The 20,544-nt window shown below is 41.1% G+C and overlaps 2 protein-coding genes across 4 annotated transcripts; one reads left to right on the forward strand and one right to left on the reverse strand.

The window, feature by feature from the left end:
* Nucleotides 1–1,113: 1,113 nt before the first annotated feature.
* traf2b (Tnf receptor-associated factor 2b) lies at nucleotides 1,114–13,659 on the reverse strand. Of its 3 annotated transcripts, none has more exons than XM_086187733.1 (11): nucleotides 13,504–13,659; nucleotides 9,254–9,456; nucleotides 7,627–7,705; nucleotides 7,363–7,461; nucleotides 5,239–5,400; nucleotides 5,081–5,155; nucleotides 4,794–4,868; nucleotides 3,354–3,578; nucleotides 2,974–3,277; nucleotides 2,602–2,750; nucleotides 1,114–2,513 (listed from the first exon to the last, which is right to left on the reverse strand). In XM_086187733.1, the coding sequence occupies exons 2-11, from the start codon at nucleotides 9,427–9,429 to the stop codon at nucleotides 2,295–2,297; spliced, it is 1,563 nt and encodes a 520-aa protein (XP_086043859.1). In that variant the 5' UTR covers nucleotides 9,430–9,456; nucleotides 13,504–13,659; the 3' UTR covers nucleotides 1,114–2,294. The 3 variants fall into 3 exon arrangements, with proteins under 3 accessions (XP_086043859.1, XP_086043860.1, XP_086043861.1); XM_086187734.1 differs by lacking the exon at nucleotides 13,504–13,659 and adding an exon at nucleotides 13,146–13,282; XM_086187735.1 differs by lacking the exon at nucleotides 13,504–13,659 and adding an exon at nucleotides 13,064–13,084.
* Nucleotides 13,633–19,712, forward strand: coq4 (coenzyme Q4 homolog (S. cerevisiae)). The gene is made up of 7 exons (XM_086187737.1): nucleotides 13,633–13,791; nucleotides 14,702–14,860; nucleotides 17,251–17,347; nucleotides 17,442–17,544; nucleotides 17,655–17,784; nucleotides 18,043–18,136; nucleotides 18,945–19,712. Exons 1-7 carry the CDS (start codon nucleotides 13,731–13,733, stop codon nucleotides 19,108–19,110), a joined length of 810 nt encoding a protein of 269 aa, XP_086043863.1. The 5' UTR covers nucleotides 13,633–13,730; the 3' UTR covers nucleotides 19,111–19,712.
* Nucleotides 19,713–20,544: the final 832 nt, after the last annotated feature.

Consider the following 20,544-nt stretch of genomic DNA (forward strand, 5'->3'; position numbering starts at 1 on the left):
TTCATGTAATTTCTTGGCTGTTTACTCAATAAACGTACAATTATGAAATGTCCAAAGACTAGATAAAAACAAAACAACGAAAAAAATATTTTCACCTGATAGTTATCCACAAAAAAAATGACGTAACCTATTTTAAAAATTAAAAATGTATTTGGAACTTTTAAGAAATTTTTTTTTTTTTTTTGTGAAATTAAAAGATGACCAAAGTTATAAATTTCTATTTGAGAACGACACAAAGAAGTCGTTCCCGTATTCCCACCTGAACCACCAGTTGTCACGTAACCGAGAATTCCCACGTACATGAAGAAGCCAAAGCGGATAAACTGAAAGCTCAGATCTCGTACGCCCGACAACCTCCAGTCTGCTTTACACCGCCGTGTTTGAAGGGAAGCTGTAAGCAGTTTCATGTATGTGTAGGTGTCAGATAAGGTTAAGCGGTTGTGGCTGACACGTAAGAGTAAAGTCGCTTTCTATGTGGTCAATAGGACAAAAATACCATGGCTTCTGTGCAGCAGATCTACATTTTGTTAACTTAAAATTCAGTCAGGAATCGGTGGTTTCAGTTTCTCAAAAGTCTTCGGTGTATTGATACTGGTACACATTTTAAAACCAACATATGCTGCTCCAACTGAACATTTCTACATTTTGTTCTTCATCTGGAAGTGTCATCTTATAAACCCTCTTCACCCCAAAACTGATTCATGGTTACACACAGTGTCTCTCATTTGCTGCCAAGTAAAATAGTATTTTCATATATAACAGAAAACACCTATTTGGTTTCCATTCTGGATTCCTGCTGTAATTAACACAAGCTGTTGTTTTACTTGTTGTGAAGCTTCATCCTCAGGAGAGCCTGCTATAAGACTCGTCTAGAAATGATAATCCACGGATGTTTGTGTCAGAAGATGCCGAGGACTGATGTCAGCAGGGGTGGAAGGTTCGGTCGAAACACGCGGATCAAACCATGTCGCTTGTCATAATGTTAAAGACACTGTGTGAAAATTCGTAAGAATACAACTATATAGAAAAATGTACCCAATGTACAGCAGTGACGGTTTCCGTTGCTCATGGAAACGAGTTTAAAGAAAACACACACACAACCCAACCGCTTGATGTTTTTTCCTGTGGTTTATTCTTCGGCAACTTCAGTGGTGTAACAGTTTCGGTGACAGCAGGTGTTCCAATTTCCTGTCGCGTCTCTTTATCGTTACAGTAAACGCCCACATCGGAGTCATCGTGTGACGCCTACGGTGGCCCACACGGGGAAACTCCTCGTACGTGACCAGTTCAGAACATCGGGAGACACATGAATTTAAAATTCTATTCCAACTCTTTTGTGATTTTTTTTTTTGACCTGAGGCCATGACATTCATAATGTGTAATATAAGATATGTGCTGGGGATGGGATCTGTTTTTATATTCACGCTCACACACAAAGAGAAACAGGTAGTGTATGTTTCCATAACATGTTTTTTCTCCTAATAGGCAGCATATTATACTTTGCTTTACAAATTAAGTAGCTAATGATTTGTTTCTCTTTAATCAAATTAAAGAGAAAAAAAAAAAAGTAAAAGCATAATTGAAAAATTCCCCAAAAGTTTTCCCCCCACAGCAAGTGAACGTTTAGTAATTCATCTCCAGATCTAAAAAATTTGTAATTCTTCTGGTGGCCTGTTTCTTTTATTCACTGACCAATCAAATTTCTCCACGGCTGGGGTTTTCTACACAACATGCAGAACCAAGAAGAAAAACAAAAGAAGATTTGATGATAAAAGCACAAAAGAACAGTCATAAAAAAAGTTTCATTTTAATATGATATACTGTATATGCACCACCTTAAAGCCCTAGTGCGATTATCAAGTGATAGAATAATAAACCTTTTACATTACGAAGCTCTGATAATGATGATCTATAAGCATGTCGATATTGAGTCTAAAAATACATCATTGAAGTGCTAGTTAAAAGTTAGTGAATGTAATATAACATATTATAGAAAAGTGAATATAAATGGATATTGATGCTAGCCAAGCAGGAACTGGCGGTTAACTGGGAAGTTTCTAAGCATTTTGTTATGGATATTATTCGGTATAGATTAACAGCGGGTCTCTGTTAGTGGTACTCTACTGCAGAGATGTGAGCCTGTTTTGTATGAATATATAAATATATATTATATTATAATATAGAGTTGTGGTTGACTGTTATTATATAATAATAGTTTATAAAGTTTCACATTTATATTTGGTGTATCTAGTAATAATGAATCTTTTTACTGGTGTAACTTCCACAGCTTACACCTACAGGCCTGTGAGGTCAACAATTGCTTTAATGAAGATGGTGTCGTCTCTCAGGTACGGGCTCTTCCCCGCCAGTTTAGCCAGCGGGCAGAAGAGTGGACAGCCACTGGCGATGTTCATCTCGCTGATGGGCCGCTGAAAGGACGTGGAGGAGACGTCAGGGCGGAAGGCGTCAATGATGTGCTCCCTGTTATTCTGATCCAAGAGCATCAGAGTCACCTGGAGGGGGAGGGGTAGAACGTTGGGGGCTGTTGGCTTGTTTCGTTTCATCAATCTCAAACCACTGATCATTCACGTGATTTCTAACCTTCTGACTGAACGGCCATTTGAGCAGCGCGTCACACCTTCCTCTCATCACCACAAAGAACAGAGACAGGTGTGTTCCTCGTCCCGTCCCGTCCCCGTTCAGGTACAGCCTCAGACACATTTTGTAGCCGTATTTGCTGGAGTAAAACACTGCAAAGAAGAAGGAGGAAGCGACATGTGAGTCGAGCCCAAACAGCGGTACCATGTGAGCATATCAAGTTCAGGCCCTGAAGGACAACAAGGGTGTAGTCGAGTTGAATTCCCCTCGTCCGCTGGCCAAGACATAAATCACGCACATCCTCTCAGCTGGAACACAAGATACAGAAAGACTTGAAATCGATGATATGTGGTGATTATATCGTGTTTGTTTCACCTGGTGAGAACATTGCAGGTGTCCGACCAGCCACGGCGTCCTGTCTGCGGCGTGAGAAGTCAGAGATCTTCCACACGAATATCCCATCGTAGGTGCAGAACTGCAGCTCTCGCACCAGCTGCTCAGTCTCAGACAGATGCAGGTCTCTCACGGCCAGCGTCCTCTCCAGCTGGTGCACTTTACTGGACAGACTTTCAATCTTTTCTTGGTCTAAACGATGTTGATGGGCGAATGCCTCCAACGTTTGCGAACTGCGCTCCACCTCTCGGTTCAGGACGCAGACGATGTTCTCTAATGCGCTGACCTGTGGAGAACCAAACTCTGTAGGTATTTGATGTGCCTCTTAATTTACTGAGTTGCTAACATCTATAAAGACTCACTTTTTTGTTCAAGTCCACCGAGTACATGGAGTATGCGGCTCCAGCGCCCGTAGTGACTCCCTCCTCAGGAGCCCTGTACAGGCCCAGACCAGAGTCCTCCTGCCACTCCCCGGGACCAGGGGCCTCAGTGCTGGCCCGAGCCGCAGACAGCACCATGGGCAACAGCAGGCGCAAGTGCTCCGTGGTGCTGTTGTGCTCGTGGTCGCTGAGCTTCTCGTTCTCTATCTTTGAGAGGAAATAGTTTGTTAGCTGCTGGACCGACTAACGGGAGGACACAGGTGGAGATTGTTCTGAAAAGGATGCACCATTGTGAGGGATTCCAAAAACCTCCTTTATATTTGAAAGAGGCGCCCAACAAATACTGATTCTTTTGAGAAAAATAATCTGATAAACATGTTTGCAGTTTTAACTTGTAATAGCATTGACAACTCGAAGCAGCAATTTAAATCCATAAAAAAAGAGTTATCTGCATGCATGTGTATAGATGTGTTCTCAGTAATCTACTTCAGGATGGATATGGTTTGGCACCTAGCAACATAAACCCCAAAAATGTTGCTAGGTTTTTACTCAAATGAGGCCAAATTCTGATTGGTGCACTAAAGTACATGATGTCATCGCTTTGTACTCCACCCTACACAGAAGAAGAGGCAGCCCAGGCACACCCAGACACAAAGCTCTCATTGGTTCTACATTTGGTAGAAAATTACATGTTTGTGTGCGCCTCTGTGGTGAGAAGCTGATTGAAGGTTTTGGGACCTTTGAATTCGTCTGAGAGTAAATGTGTTTGTATGGTCAGGAACACAATAAAAGAGATGCAGTTTCCAAATGATTTCAAACTGGTTCTGCCATGCAGTTTCTTATGAACTGACATGCACCTACTGTAACATGTCACTTGGGTTCATATTGTTGGATGGATGATTCTTTCCAAAGTTAAACTAAACAACAACAGGTCAGGAAGTTGAATCTTTAAAAAGCTGTAAAGCAAGGATTGGTTTACTGGAAGTTTGTGGTGGACTACTTTCAGTTTTAGAAATGCTGATATGAGCTGAAGCGTGTCTGCACCTCGATTGTAATCTGTATGCTCTGCTAAGCTAACCCAGCAAACAGGAGAGTGGTGCAGATGTAATCTACCTTCCTGCCCGAGAATTGATCATCTCCCCAAAATATTCCTTTAAACTTCTTGGAAAAATCTAGAAATACCCAGCTGATGTGTATTTGTCACAGGGAGCTTGACCCCCGTTTCCTTCAGGCTTCCTGAGATGTTGTGTTCATGTGAGGTTACAGTGACCTTTGACCGCTGGAATCTTTCCAGTTCATCCTCGAGTCCCAGAGGACATTCCTGACAAATTTAAACAAATTCCCTAAAAGCGCTCCAGAAACACTGAATTCATGAAAAGTGGGAAGTATTAGTATTCTATGTGAGGAGGCTCTCGTACGTACCACAAATTTACAGCCCACTTCACTGAAGGGACAGGCACTCTTCGACTTGGCGCACGACTTGGTGTGGTCACTGAACTGAGGATCAAGCAGAGTCAAAAAGAGTTAATGGACCGTTTCCAGCAGCGTCACCATGAAAGTGAAAGAGCATCTTTTTTTAGTCAGAAAGAAACTAGGAGCTCAGAGGGGCCACTACAGAGAACACACAGGCAGCTTTGGTTTTGTTTAGCCAAGTTTCTCAGATTTCACTGTCGAAAGAGTGAAAGGTTTGTATGAGCTCTGATTCGGACCTTTTCTCTTGGGATCTTCTTCTTGCCGCAGTCTTTGCATTGTAAGGGAAACTTCAGGCATACTTCATCATGGGCCTGAAACACAGCAGGTAGAAGGTTCAAAATCCTGGTTGTCATCCATGTACACAACCATCAGCCATCACCGCCGGTGATCTGACCTTGATTTCCTTAAAGTTGAAGGTCACTTTGCAGTATTTGCAGTTGAGCGTCCTGGCTTCACATTCTCTCTCGTTGTGTCTGTCCTTCTCCGTACGGAGGATGAAGGTGTGACAGGCTTCGCACTGTATTTGCTCAAACTCACAACGACCTTCATGCTGTGCCTGCCGATGAAAAACATCCGGTATGATAGGTGGTGATGATGATGATGATACGCATCTTCACTGATCTCACGCACAGCAACTGCTTTTTTCTTTTTAAAAGATCAACTTACAAGGGTGGTTATTGGTTTTGCAGGATGGGCCCAATGCATGATGTCAATTGCTGTGATAACAGATGTGCTGTTTGAATACAAGTCGGTTTCGAGTGATAATGGAGCTGACACACACACCCCTATGCATACTGCACTGAGGTATGACAGCAATGTGAAAAACAAGCTGCTGCGTGATTAGTTGATGTTTCTTCACTGGTGCATCACAGGTGAAAGGTAACAGAAGTGTACAGATCTAAATGAATATTTCAAACATGAAGCGGCTATTAGAAATTTCTGTAACGATGTGCGACAGACACTAAACTAGTAGGAACGAACTCGTAAAATTTGGAAATGAAAGCGAGGAGAAAACCAAAACAAAAAAAATTAACAATAGGATAAGGTTTTTGAAAAAATAAATGTATCTGGAAAGTTTGTAAAAGTAATAGAAATAAAGGCTTGAAAAATACCTTCCTATCAGAATCTATGCGGGTCAGTTGAGGCTGACTGAGAAAAGTCCGTAGCTCATTAGCATGTCAAACCATGTCGGCTGTCATTCATTAAACTTTAATATATGCTGATAAATGCTGACCTGGATTGATCCATTTCTTGTACATGAGTTAAGATGTTTGAGAAAGTGTATGACCATAAAAAAAACTTCCGCACAGGTTTGTAAAAGTCCAGGAAATTAATTGATAAACGTGCACTTATAACACTACCAATTACCGATAAAAAAAAAAATAGATGTGCTTTTAGAACAGTGGTAAATTAAAGGGGGTGGGGCTTAAAATGGGAGGAGGGGTTTATGGAACGGGAAGTCTCTCTCACAATGACTAGCAAGAGCATGCTGGAGACACGGATCGAAAACCACAGGTAAGCGGTCTGTTTCTCGCTTTCACGGCTCACTTTTCAGATGTTACACGGAAAACTCTTGGACTAAGTAATGAAACATAACATGAATCCTCTCTTACAGTCGCACAGTCAACCCAAGCCCTTGCGATGCCTCAGACCCTTTTTTTTCTTTGCTTTGTCATCTTGCTTTGGGTGTGTATGGCTAGTGCTGCGGCTTCTTCTAAAGATGTGACTAAGATGTTAGCCCACAGGAGTTCCCATGAAGTGTTTATACTCATTATGATTTTCACCGTTGCAATAAAAAAAAAAAAAAACAGAGCGCAGTTCCCTCTTGAAGTCAGAGATAAGAAACCAGCCACGTGGTCAGCAGTAGTTTGAACAGCAAGCAGAAGCAGGTTACCAAACCATGCAAAGCATATTCTCATTTTCAAACCTGTTTTCATTTATCACATCATCTTAAAAGTTTCCTGTTCAGAAGCCGAATGCGGTTAGTTCCTTACAACTGGACACTCCAGTCACCATTTGCATTGCATCCGAAATATTAAGGGTAGAAACACAACTCCACACAGATGACACTCACTTGATAACAGTCAACACAGAGCGACTCTGACTTAACGTCTCCAAACCACTGTGCATTGTTTAACTCTCTGAAGTAGTCATGTGAAATCTATTTTTCTTTATCATGTAATGGTCAAATGAGCCTCCATTAGTGCTTGAGATAATCTCAAGGGAAGTGGCCTTTTGTGGCCTGGTACTTTCCCACTGAGTTGTTGTTCCTGACTGCGCTGGTAAGAGAGGGACTTTCCGAGCTCAGATTCACTTCCTGTTTCCCTTCTTTAGGGCGAAGGCTGAATGAAGTGGAGGCTGAGTGAAATGAGAGCTTCCTTAGATGAAACAGAGTACATTCTGTTCGGGGTGATTAAAATAATTAGTGGTCTGGTTTGGGTGGGGTTAATGAATGAATAGCAGGGAAGGAGAAAATACAAACATCACTGAGACAAAATAACTTCAGATTTAACTTCACCTCATATTCCTTGACTGAGCCCGTCCAGCTGCAGCCCTGATTCAGACACTTAGCCGGTAGACTCGCTATCTCTCGGCCAGCTGCGTTGTCTGGGAATGCCTGGTGGAGAACAAAGAGTTGAGCGAGCCCACACAACCACTAAGGAACACACATACACACATACAATAGGCTGCATTGTGTGAAATCCAGGTGACCTCTGACCCCAGGAAGGTGTCTCATTAAATAACAATTTTGTGTCATACCTCCGCATTCTCTACAACTCACCTCATTACTATTTAGTACAGACAAGGGCTCCTCATACATTTCCTCTTGGCGGCATGCTTCACAAGGCTTTGGCCCAGAGCTGACAAACAGAACAATTCTATGATTTTACAGAATAACCGACATATTGCAGACACTACAACTTCTTCCTGCTGATCAAGAAAACCCTTCAAAGCAGTGGGAAAAAAAAGTTTTCGCTTATGTAAGGCTGAATGCAAGTAAACGGAAAAAGAACACACAGCAAAACCAACAGTTAGGGGTGGGAATCACCGTAAATCACAATACGATACTGTCACAACACAACAATTCTGCAGTAATCAATATATTGCAAGACAGTTCATCTACAAAACATCAAACGATCTATTAGAAGTGAAGAAGAAATACCCTTCATATACTGCATTATGGCGCAGTTTCAAACAATTTAACAACTTAGATGAAAGCAAAGTACCACAAAGTGCAGAATCTTGGCTACAGCTATTGAGATCAAACTATATGTGCTGTGGCTGTATCATGATATACTCAAGTATTGCTATTTTATCCCACACCTAAAAATGATCATTAGAACATGCGTCTAATTTTTGATGCTGAACATAAAAAAGTGGAGGCGTTTACAGACAGTTACCGCCATGAAATCCCCTTTAATGTGTCAGTTTGAGGTTGAGGTTTTTGTATGACAGCTAGCGTTCACACAACACAAGCATGCGTGTTTTTCGAAGAGAATCAAGATTGGGCAATACAAAAAAATACAGGAGTATTATCTCGAGTGGTATGAAAGATCAATACCTTCATGGTTTTCAAGTGTAATGTGTTTCTGTTGCTGTTACGGCTCAATGATAATGTCACTTTGAGTTTAACGTCACAATATTATTTAACACAAAGTGGGACCCGTTTCTTAAAAGGTGCTATTTGTAAGTTTGGTTGCTCCACAATCCAATCCGCTTACATCCAATAAGGGGCAGCATGACCAGAGAGTTGGGTTGCCTGTGCTGACTGAGCAAACGCATTAAGACAGACAGTGACGTTTGAGAATTGGCTGCATTCACAAGCTAAGGAGGAATCAGTTGTAATAAAGGTGAGACACAACCAGCGAGCTTTCCGCCCAGCAGCAAATTTATGTTCAAACTCTGACGTCTGGTCACAAGATCGAGGCCATGACTGTGGCTGGGTGAGGTGAGTGAGCTCTCAGTGAAGCTTAATTCATAGTTGTGCGTTGAGCTGACGAAGCCACAGACTATATCAAGCTTCAGCCTCCTTCATGAAATAGTGAGTCACTATCACCCATTAGGGTACAAAAAGATGGGATGGAAATGCAGAGGCTGGTGTCACAAGTTACAAATATCACCTTTTAAGGAATTCACAAAGCATTCATAAATTAACCAGTGGGTCAATGATGGATGTACAATGTGACAAAGGAAAACACCTTCAACATGAGTCAGCATTGCTACATCCTTGTGATTCAGTGAGTTCAGAAATAGAATCCATGTGACCGATGAGTCTGCTTAATGTAATCATCAGGTGCAAAATCACTCCCCAGAGATAAGACCACAGCATGTGCTGACGCATGTCCAGTTAGTTGGTAATCATTAGGGGGAAGAGTGGGCTGTGGGTGGTCCGAGGACCTCCAGTCTACCTGGTGAGCTGCTTGAAGCAATGCACACAGAAGCGGTGGCCGCACGGAGCCTGGACAGGCTTCCTCAGGACCTGGAGACATTGCTGACATTTGTATTTATTCTCCATGGGCACCGACAGCACGCTGAGGGGAATCCCTGGTAAAGAGTTGGGGCAATCCAACGAGATTCGGGCCATTCTTCTCCATCAAACTGGTGCTAAATCCTGTGAATGAACACCACACAGCAGCTGTTAGCAACCAGACAATAGCCATATTTCCTGTTTGTAGCAACCGAGTCATACAATAGGTATACCACATGTTTTCCAATCATACAAAAAATAATTTCCAAAAGAAAAAGTGTCAAGGTTGCATGGAGCCATTTTACAATCAAGTTCAGTGACCTGTAACCTAATTTGTGCATCAAGGTCAAAGGGTTTTGCCTTTTGACAGTTTTCAGTTACGAAATTTAGATTAGCCTTCTAAACAACAGGGAGGGAGAAATTATCTCTGGCTGTGACACTGATCTGTCAGAAAGCATTTTTGTCTAATAAGTTGCTCCAGAGTGCAACCGTGGCCAAGCCAACACGCAATGCTTCGGTGTTATCTGGGACAACTTGTCACAATCTACCACAGCCCTGCTTTACACGAACTACATTTCCCTATAAATCTTGCCATATGAGAAGTGGGAAACTGTTCGCTTGTCTGTAGAAAGGAATGACAATCCAACTTTCACATTAGAAGGCTTTGCAAAATATATCAAAAAAATTCAACAGATTCCATTGTCCGCCAGTTTATCCAAAACACAGAGCAGCATCCTACAGCACCACCTTTGGTGTATGTGGAATCTTCTTCTTCAGTGGTGTTACACTTTGAAAAACTGACCCTCAAATGTTGAAGGTGAGTGTCAAATAAGATGTAATAAAGAGTAAAAGGTCTTGAACTACATGCTGCGTTAGCACAAACAGAGGTTGTAAGGAGGCACAGCGGCGGTGCGACACATCATCAGTTAGGTGTGGCCACAAACTGTTATATTACTTTGTAGCGTATTTGTGTTAAATGAGGAAAAAAATGTTTAAGGTAACAAGTGATTGCCACAAGTCTTCGCAGCACTACTGTTATGCCTGGTTTATTCTTACTTCATCACTACAATAATGAAAATCCAATATGCTTCTGTTGAATTTTTGATGGCTACTTCACAATTATTAACTTGTCATTACTCAGAAACAACCCGATGAAGATGGTGTGCTGAATAATGGTATTCATGCTAAGTATCACTGTTATTCCGTTGTTGTGGTTGTCTTCCCTTTGTGGCATGTGGCCAACTCTGGCACCGTGCCGAGCTCTTGTTTACATTCTGAACTGGTCTGCTGCTCTACAGGTGACACCAAGTGAGAGACCGAAGCAAAGCAAAAGCAAGCAAAAATGGCAGAGAAAAACAGGATTTTCCACCTCTGTGTCACATGCAGCTTGGACAATGTTTACTATAAAAACATAAAACCATCCCAAGTTTGTTTAGACTCGCCTTGACTGCAGACAAATGAATGTACTGTCTCATCAGCTTCCCACTGATCAAACTATTTCTGAAAAATTACGGAGTCTGGACAGAAATGTTCATTAAATACTTCAGACGGATGTGTAAAGCAGCTGGGAGGCTACGTCTGCAGTTGGAGTTTCCCCGTTGTGATGTGCTTAGTTTCAACTGAATGAGACGAGCATTCAGCCAAGAGACACTTGCTGAATTGTAGTTTATTTTTCAGGAAGTTTTTAAGGAAGTAGTGGCTTTCACCCCATTTTTTTTCCTATATCATGGCAGATTTTCTGATAAACAGAGGTATACAATATTTGCTTTGGTATAAAAAAAAATGTGGAGGTCACTCCTGCCAGTATGGAGTCAATCTACAAACTTCCTCCTTTTTCTTGGCAAAAAAAGAAAAAACTAATCTAAATTGTCTTTCAATCATATCATCTATGTAGCAATAATAATAAAAATAAAATATATTTCAAAATCCTCAATTTGTATCAGCTCAATAATGTCACAGCCTACTCATTGCTTCAGTCTTTACACCTCCACCAAGTTTCATGATAACTGAGCAGGTAGTTTTATGTGTAATCCTGCTGACTGATAGCCAGACAAACAGATAAATCCCATTGAAAATGGTACTTGATTGTTGTAGAAATATAATTTACCACTGAAAAATACCTTGTGTTGAGAATAAGTGGTGGGGTGTGCTTTTTCCAATAAACCAGTAGATGTCATCATATAATGATATATTCCCTCATGGCCCGAGAAAAAAAACCCCTGTGAGTAAGATTGTGTACAGCTGTTCAGGCTCTCAGCATGTACCTGGATTTAACAGCTGCAGGAAACGGTGTTGCTAAATGCATGCATGCATATATAGCAAGTTCTGCATCTTATCGTGTGAAAATGAATAGAGACCAAAAACATTTTCACAGTAATATTTAACCGGTCTGTCCAGAACCCAAGCCAAGCCAAGCAGTTATGAGCAGTGTCTCCACCTACTCATTAGCTTGAGCACATCTGAAAAAAACCAGTTCATCCATAATTAAATTTCACTGCAAGTTAACTGAAGCTTGTTGCACAAAATAAAAGGTGTGTTTGGTAGCAAAACGCTCCAGCAAAAAGAGGGGAAGTCTTCAAGAAACTTTATGCAGAATTTTGAAATTGCATAATAAACCCTAGTTCAACATATTGGGTAAAAATACATTGAGCAACTCCATGAGCTTTTATGAGAACTCAGTTCACTTTCTGTTGATGCATCTTAAAATATATGCGCTTACAAATGCTGTTTTTAGTGAACTTTTTCTTTTATCGGCCACGGGAATTCATCCATAAATTCATCAGCACTGACATCTAAATGACAGCAGCACATCTATAACATCTCATTCTCACTCTGCTCCGTTCACGGTTCAAGTTGAAATGAGAAACTTGTGATCAAAGTATTAATAGCACGCAAAACATTTATCATGAGACAGGATCTGTCTGAGGAAAACATATGACCACTTATAGTTCATGTACAACACTCACTGGTAACTCTTCTATGAGTTCAAATAAAACCATGCTGACATTATTTAGCTAACTACTGATATTTACTGAGATTATTTTATACATCTACATAATTATCAAAGCTGATTATATTATTTGTAAGTTTTTCTTGAATCAACATTCACATCTTAGTGCCTTCATATATAAAGTGAGGAAGTATTATTACACATAAAATTATTCTGGATTATACAATAACCCCCACCCCTGCAATTCTGTTAAAAACATATGACCAATCAGCACTCTGCCAAAAAAAGAACACAAAAATCTGATCCTATGCTGAAAACCCCCTCTAAAAATGCCACAATGAGTCATATTGTTTTTTTCCCTGGTGTGACCTGCCTTTGAAATGTTTTACCACCCTAACTTTTATTTGTTTAACCTGCCCAAAAAACAGGCTTGATAAATTATTGCTATCAGCTCTACTGAGCCAAGTTAAACAAACACTCCCACAGCATGAATTAATGCATCCATAGAAACCAAGAGTACATGCATTTGTAAATGCAGAGAAAACAAACAGCACACTATGTGGTCACTGTCATAAAACACACTCCTGGAAAGCCAAAGAAGTGAAACCAGCCATATGTTAAAGCAAAAACAAAACCTACTCCATTCTGATCCTAACTAACTCGGCATTAAGTGTGTAAATAATGTTACTAAAAGAGCAAACAGTTGTAAAAATCAACGTAAACAATGATTTTTATTTTAAATTAACCATTGCTTTGTTCTCAGACAAATGTCCCTGGTGGTTCCCATCGCAGCAAGTCTACCTTGCAGCTCAAAACTGGATCCCAACCGTCTCTCTAAAGCAGTCTACCAGCTGATTTCAACCAAAACCTGAATCTCACTCACCAAGGTTGTGGAGTCTGACGCTCATTTATAGCCATACCTCCCTACCTTAGTGTTGTACTTATCAAGAAAAGCCTGGATCAACCCACACGCCCACACACACTAACACACGTCACCAATTTAATGACGAGAGAAAAGAGAGCGATACTGTTCCTTCGCTTTGACATGCATTTTTTCTCTCTCGTATCGTCACTGCATAAAAAAATGAACAAGGTGTCAAACTTCCGGTTGTTTGAATTCACAGCAAACTACTTTCAGCAGCTAGCGTAACAAGCTAAGTGAAGTTACGCAGTGTTTTTTTTTACAGTTCTTGCGGGTTCGAGCTTACAAGACTGCTGTCATAAACACCGAGAGAACTGACCTTGGCGCCTTGACTGAAGCCCTGCCGACAATCGCAAAAAGAAACCTAGTCGTTCAAAATGAGTCAGTCGTTACCAATGTTTACAGTTCTTTCGGGTTAATTTGTAGCTACGGCAGCCGGCTTGGGGAAGGGGGTGGAATGGGGCGGAGGGATTGCTTGTCAGCTGGGAGCAACAGTCGAAAAGGCTCCACCCACATTCGCTTGACGCATGCGCACAAACTCCAACAATGTTTCAGCGCGGTAGCAAAGCTGTTCATCGTTTGATAACTCGGCACAGCATTTTTAAAGGTACGAGAATGTGTTCAGCACTCTGACGAGATTTAAAAAACGAACCCCTGTTGTTACGTTTATGATTTTATTCAGAGATGTGATGAATGTCGAATCCTGAATGACAGTAGGACGTTTAAGAGACCATAAAGGACACAAGTAGTCTAACATTGACACTAAAGAAATCATATGCATTTGTGTCGCAACCTGTTGGCTCGGTTAGCTTAATAATTAATTGCTTTATTCTTCGCCTTGCTTGTGTTTATTTAATTTCGCTAACGTTTCTTTGAAAATATAATTGATTAGATGTAATATAGCCTACCTTAAAAAATATAGTTTGTATCCTCCTGAAATAAGCTTTGGGAGACAGGCTTTGAAATAAAAAAAAAAGAATTCACAATATTTAACAAATGTTAAATATTAACACTTATACCCCCCATGAATTGTATTCACTGTGACATGTATCTGTATAACCTTCTAAATACTATATAAAGTGTAAAAAAAAAGATAAAGTAGACTGTTACAGATGTATGAAAGTAAACTGAATATGGCTGGGCAATAACTAATGGAATATTTTATGAAGTGAGGGTAGATAAGGTCTTATATTTTGGATATTTTGATGTTTGTTAGATATTGGGGTATTTACCTGATTTCGGAGGCTGTGTTATGGTATGTAACTGTAAGAATTTAAGCTGTATTAATAGTCCATGATACTGACTCAATCTTTGTATGCACAAATTGACAAATTTTAATTTGACCATGAACACCCAGCCCTGTAAGATTGAATAGATTTATAGTCGTCAAACATGCGCCGGTCTGGCTCCCAGGACATGTACAGCCTCCTTTCATGTACTCAATAGGTCTGGTTTTTGATGCTATTTTGACAGACAACAGCACAAATGTTTAAATGTACCTTGTATCACTCCACCAGCCGAGTGTGTCCCCCAGCTTGACAGTAGCAGAAGTAAGTTTACAGAGAGCTACTATGAAGGAATCCTGTATCCTGGACACATCCCCACCACCCCCCTCCAGAAAGCGCTGCTGGCTGTTGGGTCGGGCTTCACCGCGCTACAGGATCCCTACAGACACGGTGAGGCTCACACATCATGGAATGATGACTGTCTTCCATTTATGTATCATTTTCCACTCTAAAATAAAGATAGCAGGACAAAAGGCCAGTCACGTTTCCTTTCCGTAAACCCCCGCAATGCTCCAAGTTTTGGAAATGAATGAAAAATTCATAAATCTGTTTGTGCTTTGACAGTTTCAGTAAAATGTTGCCCAAGTGCAACATTAGTCTTCATTAATACAATTTGAGACAGGATCTTAGTATGTTTATCATTCATCTTGTTTTTTCTAAAGTCTCCTAATTCTTTTTAGTTTTGCAGTATGCTAAATGTAGAATGAAATAAGGATGTATGAATAAAAAAAAAAACAGAAGTGGTAGTGGCTGTGTGTTTTTCATTTTTAGAAAAACGATACAAACAAGGGACATCACCTAAGTTTCTTTCGCATTAATTCTCAGAGGTGATGATGTTTCCATGCGTCACTAACCCTGAAACTCTCAGGGATGAAGAGAGTTCTTACACCTGTGACATTTATATGAGAGAGTTCAGATGCCTTAGAAAAGACGTGCTCTTGACTTCTAGTATCGCTTGATCTCCAAACATACGTACTCCGAGATAACTGCCTTTTTAAAAGTTTGATTAACTGGAATGCAAAGATAAAAGTATTTGCGTCAGATTTATCAGATAATAACCCATCAAAGGAATACTTGGAATGCAACTCAGCATCAAGGCTGAATAATGGTCATTAAACTCCCACAAACCTCCATCCAGCCATCCATTTTCTACCACTGAACCCCGGGTTGCGGGGGGGGGGGGGGGGCTGGAGCCTATCCCAGCAGCTTTGGGGCGTGAGGCAGGGTTCACCCTGGACGGCTCGCCAGTCCATCACAGGACCAACACACATAGACAGACAACCATTCACACTCACAGTCACACCTACAGTCAATTTAGAGTATCAATCAGCCTCGTCCCCTCTTGATGTCTTTGGACTGTGGGAGGAAGCTGGAGTACCAGAGAGAACCCACACAGGAACAGGGAGAACATGCAGACTCCACACAGAAAGATCCTGTGCTGGAGCTGGGACTCAAACCTGGAACCTTCTTGCTGTGAGGCGACAGCGCTGACCACTGTCGCCCCTCCCACAAACCTGGTCCAGATAATCCAGATCCAGTCAAACAATTACTCTCAAATAGGTTTTATATCTGTTTTTGCCCACAGACTGATCATGTAGCACTATCATTGGCCACAGTTGTGATGGAACGTGTGGAATTCAACAAACTAAGTTGTGGCAAAACAAATTAAAACAGAGGGGTTTCAACTATGCAGACGTTTAAAATCAATTTGAAAAATGAAGTTACAGCCTTTTTTTTAATCTTGGAATGTATAAAAAAAAATGCTTGGAATGTCTTCAAAATGATATTTTTAGGACCTTGCAGTGAATACCTCACTTATGTTTTGGACAAAGGTGTGACCTGAATTTGGTCAGTCTCGATTCTGTGGCCCCATTGATGTGTTCCTGCCAACAACTTCCGGCTATAATCATCCACGGGCACCTATTTAAAACAATAAAGCAAGGTTAAAAAGCTTCTTTTGAGAGTGTGTGTGTGTGTGTGTGTGTGTGTGTGTGTGCGCGTGTTAAACTTCTACCACTCAATGCTGGCTGCACTGACCCTGACTCCTGAGTGTTGGCTAAAACACTTCTATTTGTTTCCCTTCGAACGAGCCTGAAAGCCTGAATATTTACTCCAGATGGCTCAAAAACAGCTTCAGCTTGGTCTTCCATATGGGCCAATTTGAGCTGCAGATCACGGTTGTTTATATCAACGCACCGCATCGGTACAAGTTTGAAGGAAACTGCAAACTTAAGTTAGATCAGCAGAAGAAAGAGTAAAGGCACATAATGAGAGATGGGAAAGTTTTGGGACGAGGCAAACCTTTGACTCACATTTTAAAAAGAACTGTGACTTGCAATGACACAGAGACTTTGGAGCTGTCTTATATTTTAAAGATCAAAACTGTTGTTTAAAGACATTAATAAGCAGTAAGTAGGATATTTTTGGTGTAAAAAAAATATCAGAGATCAGAGTAAAGCCCCTCTAATCGATGTGCTTTGATCTGGACAAGTGAATGAGGAACTGAAACCACATCTGTACTCATGGTCCAGAAGCAGATGTAAATTATTTCACAACTTTTTTTCCTGGCACTACGTAAATATTCCATCCTCTGGTTTTCTTTTGCACATTTTTGGAAATTTCAGTAAAATTTGTGATACATTTGACTGGAAACTGAGAAAACTCAGTGTCTTTGCTGTGGAAATGTGGGAGACGTGGAGATGGTCAGATCTGAGATCAGATCGCGTTTCTGGAAATCTGTTTATTACACGTTTAATCCATTTATGCTCTGTTCTTTACAGACATGGTCGCGGTGCTCGGAGAGACGACGGGACACCTGGCTTTGATAAATCTCAGGGACAGGATGAGAAACGACCCTGAAGGCTGCACCATCCTAACGTTGGTCACTGAATTCAGAACTTCCATGTTTACCTGTTAAAAATCACATTTTCTCTTCTGCTAATGAGGTTGACATTTGTTATTGTCATCGCAGTGAGAGGCCCAGAATCAGACTGTCTACACTTGATCTAAAAAACATGGCCTTGTTACCTGATGGCTCTTTTGGGCGAGAATACCTCCGTTTTCTGGAGGATAATGTGAGTGCTGCGCTGCATGGCTGGTTCTTAGTAGAATAAGATAAGCAGTCTGCATTTAGAACACATTTTTCTTTCAAAGTTTTAAGCTTGTGTCTTGAATTCGCCCTCAGCGTGTGACCCCTGACTCGAGGGCAGACGTGAAGTTCGTGGACAATGAGGAGCTGGCTTACGTCATGCAGAGATACAGAGAGGTCCATGATTTGTTGCACACCTTACTGGGCATGCCCACTAACATGCTCGGTGAGTCTGGCTCTGGGTAAACTAAACATGCCACCCGGACCGCTGTCCTGCACTGCATCAAATACATCTCAGTTTCTGGCAGAATTGTTGTTTCCAGAATCCCATTTTAACATAAAAACAGATAAACAAAATTTTAAAAAATCATTTCAAATTTGTGTTCTCCTCTCTACAACATCGGAGCGGTTTGTTTGTGTCAGACTTGTCAGTTTTCTCCCAGATGTTACATCGTCTTCTGATTTCTCTGCCTGCTCTTCTCAGGCGAAGTGGCGGTGAAGTGGTTTGAAGCTGCTCAGACCGGACTTCCCATGTGTGCCCTTGGCGCCGTGCTGGGGCCGCTGCGGCTCAGTCCCAGGTACGAAAGCTGCTACGTCTCATACAAGCTGGGCAGCTTTGTTATCTTAATTAAACAGTGACTCAGTATTACCCCTGTAAACAGGATCTAATTAACGTCCATGTTCAGGTGTCACTGTGTGCTTTTGGGAAAGGCTGCAAATAACGATCATTTTATTAATATTTAACCTGCAGATCTTTTTTTTTTAATCAATCTATCATTTGCTCTAAGAAAGTACTGACTAAATACTCCTTTTATTCAAAATTATTGCATTTAGTACTGTAGAACCTAAAGAAAATGTGTTGAAAATGATCATTTTTATCTCGAGATCTTTAATTAAGTGATTTTAAATGAATATCGTGTCTTTTATATGAGTTCCACCTTCAAGTTGCCACTTTTAATCCGTCAACATTCATTACCCCCAAACACAATGCTGCGTGTCTGATTTGGCGGGTAGTGTATCAAAATAAAGTAATGGTCACGTAAAGGCTGGAAAGAAGAGTGAAAAGCTGCAGTGAGAGAATTCTCCGCTCAACTCAACTCTGGACATTTTCCAGTCTTGAGTGTGTGTGTGTGTGTGTGTGTGTGTGTGTGTGTGTGTGTGTGTGTGTGTGTGTGTGTGTGTGCGCGCGCACACGCATGCACATGTGTAAAAGGAAATACTTCATGTTTAAACACAGCTGTCATTGTGAAGAAATAATGCAACAGTTCCTTTACCTGTAGATAATGAATACTTCTCATTCAGTCGTGGAACTTCCTTGTGATTTTTGGGGAACACAATTAGTTTACTCTTCGTGTTTTTGTATTTTCATGCTTCATGTTTTTCTAGCCGTTTACAGTCTCTGGTCACATCTCTGGGTCCCTGGGCCGTGCAGAATGGTCGACGGGCTCGTTGCGTCCTCAGCATCTTCTATGAGAGACGATGGGAGCAGAGTTTGGACGACCTGAGGCAGGAGCTTAACATCGAGCCCCCTCCAAACCATACTCAAGAATGAGAAGAGCACCTGAGAAAAATAAGGTTCATGGTTCAAGAGTAATGGGAAGAAAGACTTTTAATTACTTAGCATTTGAAGTGCGATCACGTGGATTCCTTGTGAGACCAGAAACAAAGTTGGGGAAATGGCACGCTTGCCAAACTTTGGCAACTTGGCATCTGATCTTGTTCCTTGTGTGACGTCACTTTTGAATTCTTTTTTCTCGGCTGCTCATGTTTTTCAGATTTCAGGGTTTTTCCATCTCGTTGGTGTATCTGTCGGAAGAATTAGAAAGAAATTACAGAGCCATTTTTCCCAGAACTTTGCTGAGACACGAAGTACAAGCAGAGGAGCATGCAGAACCACATAACAGCAAAAAACTAACTTTTTTTTTTTTTTGTTTTCCTTTCCCCCCCCTTTATTTTAGTATTGGTGTGGTTGGGGGTGGGTTGGGAATGTTAGTATTTTTGTATAAACATGTAAACTGGAAATGAAAGGTCATTGTGGCCTAATAATGTGAAATGCATATTGTATTGTCAATGTTTGTCATTTCCAAATAAATAAACATGTATAAATAACAGCAAAAAACTGTATTTATTGTTTTACATGGAGTTTGGTGGAGTTTTGTGCTGTGACAATTTATTCTTATTAAAGACAAATATCAGAATTATGTCTCCTATTTGAAAATTATTCAAGTACTGGCCCAATATTATTATTTTATGCCAATTGTTGGATCGGTACGTATGTATTATGGCAGTATCTTCCAATCAAATCTGTTTTCAGCTGATCAAGAAATACATTCTGAACCCATAAATTAGTGACGCTCACCAGTGGGAAAGGACCGGCTTCCTCAAAGGAATCCAGGGCGTATTTTATGAGCTAATAACTGCCTGGCTTTACTATCATGACTGTGTTATTGGCACTGACGGGATTCACCCACAACCACTACATCAGGTGATATAAACTTCCAAACTGCCAAAAAGAACTGACTTCTTAGTTGCTCAACAACACTTTCACATTCACTAGTGGTTACCCTCAGGGGCGCCGTATGGGGGGGTGTTCGGATGATTATAAGGGCTCATGACTGACAGGGGGTCTACTTATCTCCAGGATTTCAGCTAACTTGCGTAGCAATCTGTCATGGCGTCATCTGTACCGGCCTTATGTCAGCGCCACCTTGCACCCAGATATATGCTGCAGGCTTGGGCTGATGGAACTGCAGAGTTGGCGTGTTTCTTCTGTGCTGTACCAGAGGTGCAAGTTGGGGGAGTGTTGTACGTGGCCCTGATCATGAAGTTCAGCCTTGCATCCTCCATGTGTCGGCCCATGTGATGGTCCTGTCAGCAACAGCCTCCCATGTCATCCATCTTCCTTGTTGTTGCTGGCTAACTGCTTTGATTTTGTAGCTCTCCTCTTCAATCTTGACGATTTCTGAGATCACCAGGTCCTTCCTCA

This window comes from Aulostomus chinensis, chromosome 19 (genome assembly GCF_037954235.1).
Source record: "Aulostomus chinensis isolate RoL2024-O1b breed Wild chromosome 19, RoL_Achi_v1.0, whole genome shotgun sequence".
Taxonomy (NCBI): Eukaryota; Metazoa; Chordata; class Actinopteri; order Syngnathiformes; family Aulostomidae; genus Aulostomus; species Aulostomus chinensis.

Excerpts from the sequence above, each read along its gene's own strand:
- traf2b (XM_086187733.1), bottom strand. The coding sequence starts at position 9,429 with ATGGCCCGAATCTCGTTGGATTGCCCCAACTCTTTACCAGGGATTCCC. Across the intron at positions 5,156-5,238 it reads TCAACTTTAAGGAAATCAAG|GCCCATGATGAAGTATGCCT; the intron begins GTCAGATCACCG and ends GCTGTGTTTCAG. Across the intron at positions 2,514-2,601 it reads AATGGCCGTTCAGTCAGAAG|GTGACTCTGATGCTCTTGGA; the intron begins GTTAGAAATCAC and ends CTCCCCCTCCAG.
- coq4 (XM_086187737.1), top strand. The coding sequence starts at position 13,731 with ATGTTTCAGCGCGGTAGCAAAGCTGTTCATCGTTTGATAACTCGGCAC. Across the intron at positions 13,792-14,701 it reads TCGGCACAGCATTTTTAAAG|CCGAGTGTGTCCCCCAGCTT; the intron begins GTACGAGAATGT and ends TCACTCCACCAG. Across the intron at positions 17,785-18,042 it reads CATGCCCACTAACATGCTCG|GCGAAGTGGCGGTGAAGTGG; the intron begins GTGAGTCTGGCT and ends TGCTCTTCTCAG.